The sequence below is a fragment of the Phyllopteryx taeniolatus genome, chromosome 15, assembly GCF_024500385.1.
Source record: "Phyllopteryx taeniolatus isolate TA_2022b chromosome 15, UOR_Ptae_1.2, whole genome shotgun sequence".
Classification (NCBI taxonomy): domain Eukaryota; kingdom Metazoa; phylum Chordata; class Actinopteri; order Syngnathiformes; family Syngnathidae; genus Phyllopteryx; species Phyllopteryx taeniolatus.
Window position 1 is genome coordinate 21,418,637 of NC_084516.1, and position 15,066 is coordinate 21,433,702.

Below are 15,066 nucleotides of genomic sequence, written 5' to 3' on the forward strand. Positions count from 1 at the left end.
TGAATGACTTTTCAAGTTTGTATAGGCACTACACATTTCCTCCAACTTATGTTTTAACGATGAGTTAGTGTCTGTGCACTTATACTAATTAGAAGCTGCGTAGCTCTAATAAAATGGAAGCTGACCTTTTAGACAAATTGGAATAAAGGAAACGTGTGCATAGAGAAACAGAGTAAAGGGTGAATTATCTTTTTGATGAATACATTTTGTAATCCATTAGTCTTAATTCATTAGTGTGCCGCAGCCAATGAGTATGGAATGGCTGATAGCAGCTGCCTCAAAGCATTGCATAGTTGGCCCACAGAAAACATCTGTTGTGTGTATTTGTCCCGGTGGGCCGTGGTGTGTTGTTAACATGCAAATGATCCAATTAGTATTCGCTCAACATACAACCAAACAGAAACCGACAAAGTCTGCACACTATAAATATAAACACACACATTATGGGAAGTGAAACCGGGAATAATCATCCTTCGGAAAATTACCGGTACTTCCGTGAACTGGAGTGATTTGGTCACAGATAATCCTGCACTCTCCTTTTGTTGCATCAGGCCACTCAATGGAAAGTTGAGGATTTTGGTTCATGAGCGCCATCCATTCAATCATCAGGGGCACAACAGTCATTTTATTGTTTTCCAGTCAAAGCTCTTATTGTTTCATATATATTTTTCAGAGCATAAAGGTGTCATGGCAGCCTCCTCCACGCAGTGCTCAGAACGGCATCGTCAGTGCTTACAAGATCAAATACAGGAAGACCGGTCGTCGTGGGGACCAGGAGGCCATTGAGCCAAACAACCTCTGGTATCTTTTCACAGGTGATGTCCGAGTATTTCACTCAAAGCGCAACGATGCCCATGTATTATTTCTTTGGGTTTTATTTTGAAGTTGGAGCTCGCGGCGTGTTGGCGGCATGTTACTGTAATGCGCAGTATGAACAATTGTTGTGGTGGCGGGCTTGACCCCGGTGTTATTTTGCGCCTGAATACATGACATGCAGCACTGCTTCATCCTCATCTGAAGGAGGATATCGCTCTGTCGACCCACTTGGGCTTGTTAGTTTCAAAAGGTGCGGCCGAATCCTTTCAGGATCAACCCTAGAAGCATTTGCGTGGCCATTATCAATGCTAATTGAGTTACGACGCACTCGACCTACGACGTTTCGACTTTACGACGCCCGTGCCTCGTCCGCCATTTTGTCCCAGCACCATAGTGTTTCTGCTTAGCTAGTGGTTGTCTGTGTTTGTACTCGCCGGGAGTATCTTTGCCTTTTTCGCCCTCAGGATGCTGATAGTGAAAAATCACTCTTATCAGCATCCTATTTTTTTATTTTAACGTCTTTTAGTGTCTTTATACGAAGTGTTAACCTTTCCCGCTACGGTCACCCGTGGATGGCGGCAACAATAAAGGCACGAAGCACCGATTTGCTGCTTGAATGGCTTTATTAGCTCCTCTGCACATTCCACGTCAACGGGTCCCTCGCTAATCGCTCCTCTTCCCCGGTCGCCGTCACTACGCTTGCCACTGTACGCACTCGCACCGGCGCGCACTCCTTCCTCCTTCGCAGTCCCGTCTCCCTCTCACATCGACGCCCACACGCACTGAGCTTGCTATCACAATCACGTGGGACAATACCCGTAACAGAAGTATTTCGCGACTTACGCGGAAATTCGTGTTACGTCGCCAGCGTAGGAACGGAACTCGTTCGTAAATCGAGGACTTCCTGTATTTGGGTTATCTGGTCACATTCGATCAATATGGCAGCACACAGTACATTTTTTTAAATTGTATTTTAACATTACAAAATGTGCATAAAAAATGTTATGACAACAACAAAATGTTCACTGCTGCAAAGGAAAAAGAATCACCATAAAAAAAGCCTGAGGCTTTCTGAAATTTGAATTGGGTTCACAATGGGCTTCTCATTGTTTCTTTTTCTTCATCTGTGAAAAGACATTTGCACACATTTACATATATGGTATGTACTGTACAGTATTTGTGTGCCTGCCACCAGCTATTTTGTTATTTCTGCAGGATTTAAATGAAACTGATCTTCCTTTTCATTATTTTGATTGATGTTATCTTCTTCGCTCATTTCCTCGTGTCAGGTTTGTACGCGTGTACGTGCATGTGTGCGTGTGTTTAAGCGTGTGCGCATGTGTCCATGTGGGTGATCAGCAGTTGTCACCCCGAGAACATTTGATGAAATCTTTATGAACGCAAATTTGATTCATGTTCAGTCTATGCACAGTTCATTCATATGTAACAAAGGTGATGCTTGCCTCAGTCAATAAGAAAAAAGGATAGGCACACACGCGCACACGCACGCACACACACACACACACGGACTTACAGTATATGGAAATGATACAACCCTTAACACTAAAGTGTTTAGTGTTTAGAATTGTCTTATGAGCACATCTGCCTCACAGTTCTGAGGACCCAGGTTCAAATCCGGCCTCGCCTGTGTGGAGTTTGCATGCTTGGGTTGTGGCTTTTCTCCGGGTACCTCCCACATCCCCAAAACATGCCTGATGGGTTAATGGAAGACTCTAAATTGCCGTAGGTCTGAATGTGAGTGCAAATGGTTGTTCCCTGCGATTGGCTGGCAACCAGTTCAGGGTGTACCCCGCCTCTCGTCCGAAGATGGCTGGGATAGGCTCCAGCACTCCCGCGACCCTGGTGAGGAGAAGCGGCACGGAAAATGGATGGATGGGTTGATTGATTGATTGATTGGTTTTCTTATGCTTTTTTAAAATGTCCTTTATTCTTTGGTCCGGGCAGTCTGAACATCCGTGCGGATGTAGAATCTACACTATAGATTTTGAAAATCCAAAGTACAAATATGTATAGTAGTTGCCATACCGCAGAATAAACAGCAGCATCTATAAACCTGATCTAAACAGAGAAAAAACATTTCATTGGACAAAAAAAAAATTAATCTTTACCATTATGATTAGATCTCTTGTGATGCAATGGCAGACTACCAGTTACGTTCCAATCTTATCTATTGTTTATCTGGACCAGAACATGCAAATTCCACACAATTTTAACCTGGCTCTCCTGAGTGGGAGGCAGATGTGCTCACAACTCTCAGACACATTTACATTTTTTTAAATGGTTTAGAGGCCCTGCAAAGGGAAAATAAAATGTCTTCAAATTTGGACACACCACAGAGAATAATATTGTTAACAAACCTGGCAAATGTGAATGAATCAAAAACAAAAAAAATCACCAAGTATATCATATATATGAAAAATAGAGGCCACCTCGAAGCTGGCGGTCGCTATGGGCGTGTCCGCTGACGGCGTTGAAAACACGCCCTACTTGAGCTTCACCTGCAAATGAAATACGTTCGCTCCTACAGAATGTGCTCAATTGTCTGTAGTCAACTAGAGGCTAAATAACTTGCGTCTCTGTTATGAGGGGACCGACTCGCAACAACACAGAGCGAAGCGCTGATGTAACAGATGGCTCGGCCGCAGGTCTAGCAAGTTTGCTAGCTGGTTAGTTTGCTACCTTATTAGCTCACTAGCTCACTCGTTCTCTAATAAACAGCTAACATTCCCTTAAGTGTCTATGTTGCGTGGATCTACGCGCGGCGGATGTAGCGAGGCCGTAGAGTGTTGGACGGACCCAATGCCAGTCCGCCGGTCCGGGGGGTCCCCGAGCCCTCTAGTGGCTACTCGCTGCTAACGGGCTCGCATACCGGTAGCGGAGTCATCCAATTCAAATCAAATCAAGTTTATTTATATAGCACATTGCATACATTCAAATGGAACACAAAGCGCTTTGCAAAGATAAAACAGACAACTAGCAAGAAATATACAAGAACCCATTCCTTCCATTCCCATATATAACCGCAAAATACACCCACATGAACACATACACCCGCACTTACACATGCACGCATACACGTCGCCTCGCTCCGTGCGCTGCGTGTGGCGTGACACTTCATTTTTTCAGGTTGAAGGCAAAGCTTGAGGGCTAACTGCACGCTGTCGTGGTAGAGATGGGTCAAGTTATTATTACTAAGTAACTCGCAATTTTGCGAAAGAGCCACCGATGGAATGACGGCACTCGGTAAAGGAGGGCAGGGCCGACTAACGCCAGAAAGCCAAAGAGCGTACTTGGGTTTGTTGTTAGTCCCTAAAATCCGGACAAGCGAGATGGTGAAAAAGATTTGAACACTATATCTCAACAATTCAGTTCTAAATTGTTCTCAGTCTTTGCAGATGTTTCAACTCAAGCATATGTAATGTATTTAGAAACAAAACACGGAAATGACTTTACAGGGTCAAGATTCAAATACAAGACTTGACTAATCATTGACAGCAGATTTCATTGTGTGGAATTTGCACGTTCTTCTTGTCCTAGTGAGAGTTTTCTCCGAGTACTCCGGCTTCCTCCCACATTCCCAAAACATGCATTTTTGGTTCATTGGAGACCATATTGCCCTTAGGCATGAATGTGAGTGTAAATGGTCTATCTGGTCTACATGTGCCGTGCAATTGGCTGGTTATCGTGTCAGGGTGTACCCCAACTCTGGCATAATGTCAGCTGGGATAGGGTCCAGTTTACCCGTGGATAAGTGGGATAGAAAATGGATGAATGGATAGATGAATGTGACACACCCCGGTCACCCTCATTACATGAGCTCGACTGATGTGATTCCACATGTCACCATGAATACATTCTGTCAACCAATAAGGTCGAATAATTGGAGACATTTTCAACAATACAGAATACAAAACATTGCCCAGTCGGTGTGTAAAAGAGCCTAACGATAGCCCCAATTGTTTCCCATGTGAATAGTCCAGTGTTTGTGAATTATGCTATTGTCCTTTTGGTTAATGCTGCTGTGAATTTTTGCTATTGATGATTTTTAGTTTTGTGGCTGGATACGGCCTTTCTACTCATTAGCCCAAGTAATACTCACCAGACACCAATCGACAACATAGTTTTTAACTCAACTCCCAGCATGTAAATATTTGTCAAACATTCTTAAGAAACTAAAAGGGATTTATCTGGAGGATACATCAATATATACTTGATTCCTTCTTATGCCTCAGGGACCAATGGTTCCATTTGAAACAATTTCATCCTCTCGAGCTGCAATGATGAAAGCCCATTTAAAATGTGTTATCTGGATGATTTCATTTTTTGTATGATATCATTTCTACCTCCAGGTCTTGAGAAGGGCAGTCAGTACAGTTTCCAGGTTGCAGCCATGACCACGAATGGAACAGGTCCACCCAGTGAGTGGTATACCGCTGAGACACCCGAGAATGATTTGGATGGTGAGAATTCACACCGAGGCAAAACGTGTGTTTGAGTGTGTGCGTGTCCTTGGTTTGCGTGAGTGCAGTGATCTGTGAAACAACATGTAAATAGCTCCCCTATTCCAACATACTCATAAATATTTAACTAGTTTAAAGGGCGAGACACATGCATGCAGGGAGGCTTTACTTTAGGAGTTGTGGGGAATGAATGAACAAGAGAGAAATAAAATACAATCCAATTCTACATAATTAAGTAGTCGTTGAAGAAACGGTGTACTGTCGAAAACGTGTTTTGCTTTCGTAAATCACTGCTTTATTCCAGACAATGAGCTATTGCACTTGATCAGCAAAATTGCTTCTTGATAGAGGGCCACTGTTGGGCCTCTTTACAAAGAGAGTTGTTCATTTAGGCTTAAGCATCACTTTTTTTTCATTCTGTGAAGGGCAGGCTCAAAAGAGCAACATTATGAGCTGCAAAATGCCGAGGGGAAAAAAAAACAAAACAAAAGGTAACTGTGGTGCAACGGTGTGGGGCAGAGCCACTCGTCTAATTTCGATGGATTATCACTCAGTGAAGTGAAAGGGAGCTTCTTTCCCTCAAGACCATGAGAACGGTCATGTGATCTGAGCTGATGGACAGTTATAAGACTTATTGGGGCTTAATACTCGGATAACAGTGTTTCCATCTGCTAGCAGTAGCTACTGGATGGTGAGTGTAGAAAATCACTTATTTGCGCAATGTCACAGCTGTATGGTGCGCTCAATGCAGGCAGATCCAACAATAGGCGAGCAGCAACAGAAGAAAAAACATCTCACTAAAAATGAAATACCTTCAGTCTGACGACACAAATGACATACTCAATTAGCTGCTCAGACTAATGAGTATAAAGAAGCCTTAACGAGACCCTGTGGACATCATTGTAGATATAAACCGGAGGAACACAAAATATTTATGTATTTTTCAATTTTGGGGGATATTTTGTTCTTTGGGTTTTTACAGAGAGTCAGGTCCCAGACCAGCCCAGCTCTCTCCACGTGAGGCCGCTCCCCAACAGCATCATCATGTCATGGACGCCTCCCCTCAGCCCCAGCATCCTGGTTCGCGGTTACATCATCGGCTATGGAGTAGGAAGTCCCTATGCAGAGACAGTTCGAGTGGACAGCAAGCAGAGATACTTCTCCATCGAAAACTTAGGTGAGAAGATGAGGGAGGGTGACAGCCCTCCAAATGAAGAATACAAGGTACTGTATTAAAACTGTGATACAACGCCTAAGCAAAAGGCGGTGCTAATGTACATGGCTGGGCATTTTAGTCGCTGTCTAGTCTGTCATATTTTGGTGAAAAGGTTAAACAGACAGAAAGACATATTTCACAATGCAAGTTTTTATTAATGGCTCAAGACAACAACGAGGCAGTCCCACCAGCAACCCTCGGGTTACGTCAGCATAACACATCGTGTAGCCCGTAAGGGTCGGCCTTCAAAATAAAAGCGCGCCAGTAAAATTGTAGTTAGACAACAGGATATTTTAGTTCCGCTTTGGTGCATTGGACCACGAAAAATGGTGGTCATGTTTTGTGTATATACGCCGCAAGCTCGAAATTACCATCCACCCGAGGAGAGGCAGTCAGAAGCAAGAAAGGGTTTCCGTGAACAATATTGTATTATTACAAGGTAAGACTTCTGGTCAAGAAATGTTGTTGGCTAACTTTAGGAATTGGGTGTTAACGTCAGTTTGAGTAAATTGTATCATCTAGCCCAACATGAATTAACCTCACCGCGACACAAAACCAAGCAAGCCTGCAACAATATCATAAATGTTATTTATATAGTGAGTTGCTGAAATCTTGTATCTATTGCTTTTTTGTCTGTCGTTAAAAACTCAGAGACAGACATATGTAGCGATGGATAACACGTAATTTAATTTAAGGAATACATTTGTCGAAGGTGAACGCCTGCAGACCACAGCACTTTTCCACTTAGCGTCAATCCATCTCAGATGAGCTTGGGCCCAGAGAAGCCAGCCAGTGGCATTTCTTGATGTTGTTGATATATATAGCTTTAGCTTTGCAGGGTAGAGTTTTAACTTGCATTTGTACTGTCGCTGTAGCGACGAACTGTGTTAAGTGAAAATGATTTTCCACATGGAAATATGCTTTACACAATTATACAATTTTTTTTAATGCAGTGCCGCCTGAGGGATCAAAGGTTACGAGCCTTCAATGTTGGTTTTCGGTTTTTGATGATATTACGGACTGTAGGTGGGGTTTTTTGTTAGCATTCCTCAACTTTTCCAGACTTTTGTTGCCCCTGTCCCAGCCAAAGTACGTAATTATTGTTTTGTAGTTTTTTTTGTGGCCTAAAACCCCCAGTACAGTCATTGTAAATAAATATAAAAAAAGGGAGAAAATGTTTGAAAGTTTCACATTTTATCCAAACTTACCATGGCGGTGTGCTTGGTCATGGAGGCATTGTTGACGTACAATCGCAAGGAGCCACAAGGAATTACTGGAGTGTGCTTCCTCATTCCAAATCTTTTGCCAAAGGCGAACGGCTTGAAAAAAACCCAAAACTGTTACTGTACCAAAAATAGCATGTTCCAGACTCCAAAGACTTGTCTTTTCTATTCCTCAGAGTTAACGCTGCAGCCATGCCGCTCTCGCTCTGGTCTATGCACAACAGACAATAGACAAAGCCATCACATGGCCGCTCCGTCAATGCCACACATTCAACAGGCACGAGAGGCACGTCTTTTGGAGTTCGATCTCGTCATATTGTATATCGGTGACCTGGAAATACATCACTCCCATTCTCTACCTGCATTGAGCCACAACACCAGTAAACAACAGCTGCCAATTCTGGGAGACTTTGGCAGACTTTGTCAACAGCATATATATCAATACATTTTTTGTACCGCTTCTCCTCACTAGGGTCGCGGGCGTGCTGGAGCCTATCCCAGCTATCTTCGGGCGAGGGGCGGGTACACCCTGAATCGGTCGCCAGCCAATCGCAGGGCACATATAAACAAACAACCATTCACACTCACAGTCACACCTATGGCAATTTAGAGACTTCAGTCAACCTACCACACGTTTTGGGGATGTAGTAGGAAACCGGAATACCCAGAGAAAACCCATGCAGGCACGAGGAGAACATCCAAACTCCACACACGCGAGGCTGAGATTTGAACTCCGGTCCTCAGAACTGTGACGCAGATGTGGTAAGTATTCAGACCCTTTGGTGTCACACTCCTATATTTAACTCGGGTGCTGTCCATTTCTTCTGATCATCCTCGAGATGGTTCTACACCTTCGTTGGAGTCCAGCTGTGTTTGATTACTGATTGGATCTGATTAGGAAAGCCACACACCTGTCTATATATGACCTTATAGGTCACAGTGCATGTCAGAGCAAATGAGAATCATGAGGTCAAAGGAACTGCCTGAAGAGCTCAGAGACAGAATTGTGGCAAGGCACAGATCTGGCCAAGGTTACAAAAAAAATTATACTGCACTTAAGGTTCCTAGGAGCACAGTGGCCTCCATAATCCTTAAATGGAAGACCTTTGGGATGACCAGAACCCTTCCTAGAGCTGGCCGTCCGGCCAAACTGAGCAATCGGGGGAGAAGAGCCTTGTTGAGAAAGCCATAAAGAAGAACCCAAAGATCACTGTGGCTGAGCTCCAGAAATGCAGTCGGGAGATGGGAGAAAGCTCTAGAAAGTCAACCATCACTGCAGCCCTACAACAGTGCAAGCATGGTGGTGGCAGCATCATGCTGTGGGTGTGATTTTCAGCTACAGGGACAGGACGACTGGTTGCAAGCGAAGGAAAGATGAATGCGGCCAAGTACAGGGATATCCTGGACGAAAACCTTCTCCAGAGTGCTCAGAACCTCAGAGTGGGCCTAAGGTTCACCCTCCATCAAGACAATGACCCTAAGCACACAGCTTAAATAACAAAGGAGTGGCTTCAGAACAATTCCGTGACTGTTCTTGAATGGGCCAGCCAGAGCCCTGACTTAAACCCAATTGAGCATCTCTGGAGAGACCTGAAAATGGATGTCCACCAACGTTCACGATCCAACCTGACAGAACTGTAGCGGTTCTCCAAGGAGGAATGGCAGAGGATCCCCAAATTCAGGTGTTACATCATTCTCAAAAAAGCCTCAAAAGCTGTGTGATAGTTCAGTTTTTCTTTTTTAATAAATCTGCAAAAATGTCAACAATTCTGTCAATATGAGGTGCTGTGTGTACATTGAGGGGGGGAAATGAACTTAAATGATTTTAGCAAATGGCTGCACTATAACAAAGAGGGAACAATTTAAGGGCGTCTGAATAATTTCCTATCCACTGTGTGTGTGTGTGTATAAATAAATCACTAAATATATATATATGTATATATATAAATATATATATATATATATATATATATATATATATATATGGGGGTGGTGAATACTTTTGGAAAGTACTGTAGCTATATTTTCTGTTAGTGTCCCAAACTCCATTTGTATCTCGCGCTTAGGATCTTCAGCTGCCTCTCTTCTGTGGTCTGGGTTGATTTGAATGGGCTACTGTTGCGAGTTTGCTTGGTTTTGTGTTGTGGTTAGGTTACTTAGCGTTAGCTAGAATCGGGTTGACTGTGGCCCCTGAGAAACTCCTGTCCCAGTCAGGCACCTCGAGGGAAAAATAAAATTGGTCTGGAACCACACCACCACTGATGACATGATGAAAAAAAATGTGGGGTTCTAAAGTGACATCTTTTGTCAACATATATCTGTATGTGTGTTTTTCTGTAAGTGATTGATGCACAGACTATTTATGACAATTTTCTTTTTTTTATTTTATTTATTTTCTTATTTTCTTTTGGTTTATAAATAAACAATTGATTTATTTAATGATCGCACACATGAGCAACAACAGCCTACTTATCAATGGCAAATATTTAATCAACAATTTTTTTCCACTTTCCATAAATCAACTTGCTCACGCCAAGAAGTGCCAATATTGACACAGCAGCCCAGTGTGTTGTAAATTAATTGTGCTGATGAAATACTGACTTCATTCTCATCAATAATTTAGAGGAATTTAATAAGAGAGCTGCTTGAGGTGGAAATCATCTCTTCATTTGCACGCAACAAGCAATGTGCATGCCAAAAAGACGTTAACAAATGGTGTGAATGCTTGCACGCAGATGCAAATTCCCATCTTGGGTCTCTAATGGAACAGGAATGAAAGAGTCATATTGCATGCACACGGTGGATGGAATCTGCATACAGTATGTACATGGCATTTATCATTCGCGGTGATCCTTAATGCACGCAGTGAAGCAGAGAGGGTGTTTGTTTAACTGATGCAAGTGTTGGGACGCTTAACAGAGAACGTGCAGCATCATCACTTCGCCACCATGAGACACTGCACGACAATCACTTGTTCCTATTGTAACATGTTTCTGCTGCCATCTCTCAGATGGATTGTTAGGGTTTGTATGTTAGAGGTTAGGGTTAGCACGTCATGTTTCAAAGAAGAACAAATTGGACAACGGCAAGTCAATAGCAGCGCTGTTGTAGTCTTCAACGACTGTATGATTTCAAAGTGGATGTTGTTAGACATGTCATTAAATGCTGCTTACTAACAGACAGGTCCTTTTCACGATGAAAGTGGATAAAAACAAACAGTACTACAACCCCATAACCATACTCAATCTGACTTTTTCCCCATTAGTAATTTGCTGGTTTCCATTATAGTTATCTTTTAATAAATGAATTGTCCATATTTTGTTCATCCAGCTCTAAAAATGATGACTGTATGAAGTTGCTGTTGAGGGCGAAATAAATCAAAGCTGAAGAAGCAAATGACTTTCAAAGTGTTATCCGTAAGTGCAATAATGAGCTGAATGTCACCTCAGAGCTCTTTAACCCTTTTTCTCTCTGACAGAGCCAAGCTCACACTATGTGATTTCCCTGAAGGCCTTCAATAACGCTGGAGAAGGAGTTCCTCTGTATGAGAGTGCTGTGACTCGATCTCTGACAGGTAGGATATTTAGAATCACGTCTATGATTCAACGCCTTTTAGCCGTGGGAGAATATGATGAGAACTGACAATACTGATACTGACAGTAGCATTGATGATGGTAGAAAGCAGTGACAAGCTCAGAGCAAGAGAAATGACAACGTACAGTGGATTCACTAAGGTCAAACACATTTTGTTCTGGAAAACAGGACTCCAGACTGCGACTAATTTTGGCGCAAATGCAGCCTAATTTCTGAATGGTGTGGCGATAACGAAAAAAAACAACAACAAAAAACAGAGTGGGCGTTCAGGTGCCCAGTTATTTGAGGAGGAAAAAAAACGTTTTCTCAACTTGAAAGCCGGCACAAAGATGGGTTTCATCATCGTGGTCTCTAAACCAATCAGCGATGGTGAAGAGCAGGGACTCTCCGTCTGATTAGCCGTGTGTATGTGTGTGTGCGTGTGCGCACGTGCGTTTGAATTGCGGGCACTCGCGTACTCTTGATTGTGAGCAGGTAGCTGCAGTTACAGCAAATTGAGCGGCATAAATGTGATTAGTTCCGAAGCCTATCACGCCGTCACCGCGACGATGTGGTAACATTTTGGATTCAAGCCGGATGAACGCGGCCATCCCGCTAACACCAACCGACTGGTATGTCCCATTTGGATGAAGTCTCAACAAAGGCGACACAATCGAAAACCTCAAAGTGACAAAATCCATTTGAAACACAACCATCCCACCCGATGTCTTCAGCCGGGAACAAAAACGTTTTAAAAAGTAGTACAAATCTTGAATTCAAACAGGTGGCTTTGATCTAGGCGGCACGGCGGTCGACTGGTTAGCACAGCCGCCTCACAGTTCTGAGGACCGGGGTTCAAATCCCCGGCCCCGCCTGTGTTCTCCCCGTGCCTGCGTGGGTTTTCTCTGGGTACTCTCACATCCTAAAAACATGCATGGTTGCTTAATTGCAGACTCTAAATTGTTTGTAGGTATGAATGTGAGTGTGAATGTTTGTTTATATGTGCGCTGCGATTGGCTGGCAAACAATTCAGAGTGCCCGCAGTTAGCTGGGATAGGCTCCGGCATACCCGGGACCCTAGTGAGAATAAGTGGTTTAGTAAATGGACGGATGGATGGTAAAGTGGTTGTGGCGTTACCTAACGGTCAAGGATGCAGTGCTGTTTGTTAGAGGCAGAATGATTGCTATTATTTCTTTGGAATGGCCAAAAGGAGGAGATGATGATGAGGTGATGCCGTAAGCCCCCTCCTCTGTTAAGGGAGGTTTTGTCCACCTTTGTGTATATGGCCTCTCTCAAACCATCTAAGAAAAAGACAAATAGCCACAACCTTTCCCAACGCATATTTTGAGCCATATATTCAGTAATAACGCTACACACTGCCAGTCCGCCTGCCCCTCCAATTCCACTTGCCATGTTATGGTCTGGAACGATAAAACCCTGATATGAAATGTGTAGGATGACGAAACTGTCAGCTGTGTAAAAAATGACTTTACCAACGCAGTCTACCCCACAGATGAGTTTAAAAGAGAGATGGAGTATATCAGCAAAAAAAAAAAAAAAAAAAAAAAGCAACTTTGTTTGATCAAAAGGCACCCAAAATTGTCTTTGCTCACCAATTCAGCTGCGCTCTTTAAGTAATGTGCTTCACAAGTGGTAGGCGGAATGTCCTCCAGCTCGTGTATTTTAAAGCTCTGAACCTTTCTGTTGCTCTCAGCCAAAAACAAGGAGTCGAGTAATAACCCCGAGCTCCAATTAAATTTTGTGAACCCGAATCAGCGTAGGCTATACTAGGTTTCACTGTCCATAGATCTGAGCTAGCAGAGCTGGAATAATAAGCAGACCATTTTTTCCCAAATTGTATTCTACACTGTGCTGTGCTCATTCCAGCTCTATCATGACATCAGTCGTAGCGTCTATTTTAGGTTTTGCTGCCTTCCCGCGCTTCTCAATGATGGTGACGACAGATGGGCCATGTCAGAAACTAAAGATTTAACGTGGGAGAAAAAGAAACAAAAATACATTTGTTTATAATATGGTGAAAGAAAACCCTAATAGAGCAAACATATTCTTAACTGGAATCTCCTGTATTTGATCACCCCATTAATAAAAAATGGCTTATGTGTAAAATGTTTCTGAATGCACGTAAAGGAAGCATGCTCTTTGACAGACCGAAGACACTAATTCAAACAGATCGGTGTCATTGGTACAGATGGTTCTTGACCAAGAATTCTGATGATACCTGGGAAATGATAGTGTGTGCACTCAAACAATTTCATCGTTCATGACTAAAATACCATCACTTTGTGACGAAGTGTTCAGCTTCAAACGTCTTTTCAAAAGGTTATTTTGAAGGTTAAGTTTGTCAAAGAAAAGAAAAGCCGAATTCACGGTTTTATGATAATGCAGTCCCGCTCTTGTTTGCCTATCCTGCAACTGCTGCCACAGAAGCAGGCAGACATGAAGCATATCCTTTTTATTCGTATCACAATAATATCAGAAAAAACACATTTGCTTTCCCGAATCACAATGTGTACGTCACAATACAGGACCTGATGAGTCCATTGAATTTTCTACATTCAACTCTTAACTGTTCGTCTGTGTCTTCAGTATGTCTTCAGTTCTTGCTGATAGCGACAACTATTGTCTCCAACTGCCTTCTTATTATTGTCTTTCTCTCTCCATAATTGTCTTCTCTCCCTTTTCCCTCCCACTCCTCCACATCTGGCATGCGTTGCTTTTTCTGACATCTTTAACTCATTTCCTTTTATACCACATGTGCTCAAATAACAAAATACATGACTGTATGCCTGGCATACCCATACAAATCATTGCCCCACATGAATTACGCTGCGAATGTGCTTCACACACCCTGGTCATTTTACCAACCCTACATCAGACCCCATTGACCCATCTGAGGATGACCTTTTCCATCTCTTTGATAAATACCCCACTCCCATGTCAGACACCAGCACACCCATGATACCCCCCGTTGGGGTCCAAGCTGTGGCTCTCTCCTCGGACTCAGTCCGTGTTTCATGGGCTGACAATTCCATGACCAAGAACCAGAAGTCATCCGAGGTCCGCTACTACTCAGTCAAGTGGAAGACCAGCTACTCCACCAGCGGCAAGTACAAGGTAAACACACAGTTAAAATGCAGACGTTCGCCATCATTTACACTCGAATAGTGTTGCAGACGAGACATTGTATGATTACAACAGACTCGTAACTACACTAGACTCAGCATAACAGAAAACACTGAATTGATATACAGTATGAAACGTTCTCCTCCATATTTGGCACTTTCTGCCGAGGGACTGATTATTATCAACTTTTTTGTACGGGTTGGCGTTACGGGTATGTGTTCTGCAGGCTCCTGCTTAGTTCTCGAAATGATTTCTTTATCGTATGCCCACATTCTATAATTGATTAGCAATGGACAGAATCGCTTTTTCGGACTCATACCGCCTTGTGAAAAAGCAGTAAGCATTTATAGCCACGTAACTTTCTTGCACACCAATATGTGCAATCACCAGTGCTTTAAAATCAATTTTTTAATACTCATGGAGAGTATACAAATTGTGTCCTTTCAGTAAGATTTTTATAAATGGGAATGTGTAAGATTAATTACATAATTGGGAATTAAGGTTATAGATTCGGATATCCTTCATTTTATTACCACTGTTGCTTCCACAATATATTGTTTTTTCATACTGTCAATATTAATTTGCCAAAAAACACATTTCTCAAATGTGGGA

The 15,066-nt window shown here is 42.8% G+C and overlaps 1 protein-coding gene across 4 annotated transcripts in view; it reads left to right on the forward strand.

Moving 5' to 3' along the window:
• The window catches only part of dcc (DCC netrin 1 receptor), a 301,630-nt gene that overhangs the window by 201,836 nt on the left and 84,728 nt on the right, over positions 1-15,066 (forward strand). For 2 of the 4 annotated variants that reach the window (XM_061747156.1, XM_061747158.1), the window contains exons 13-17: positions 674-815; positions 5,187-5,297; positions 6,280-6,474; positions 11,215-11,310; positions 14,207-14,445. In XM_061747156.1, the coding sequence (XP_061603140.1) occupies positions 674-815; positions 5,187-5,297; positions 6,280-6,474; positions 11,215-11,310; positions 14,207-14,445 (783 nt within the window). The remainder of the gene's footprint in view (positions 1-673; positions 816-5,186; positions 5,298-6,279; positions 6,475-11,214; positions 11,311-14,206; positions 14,446-15,066) is intronic. The other 2 variants (XM_061747157.1, XM_061747159.1) reach the window with 1 other exon arrangement.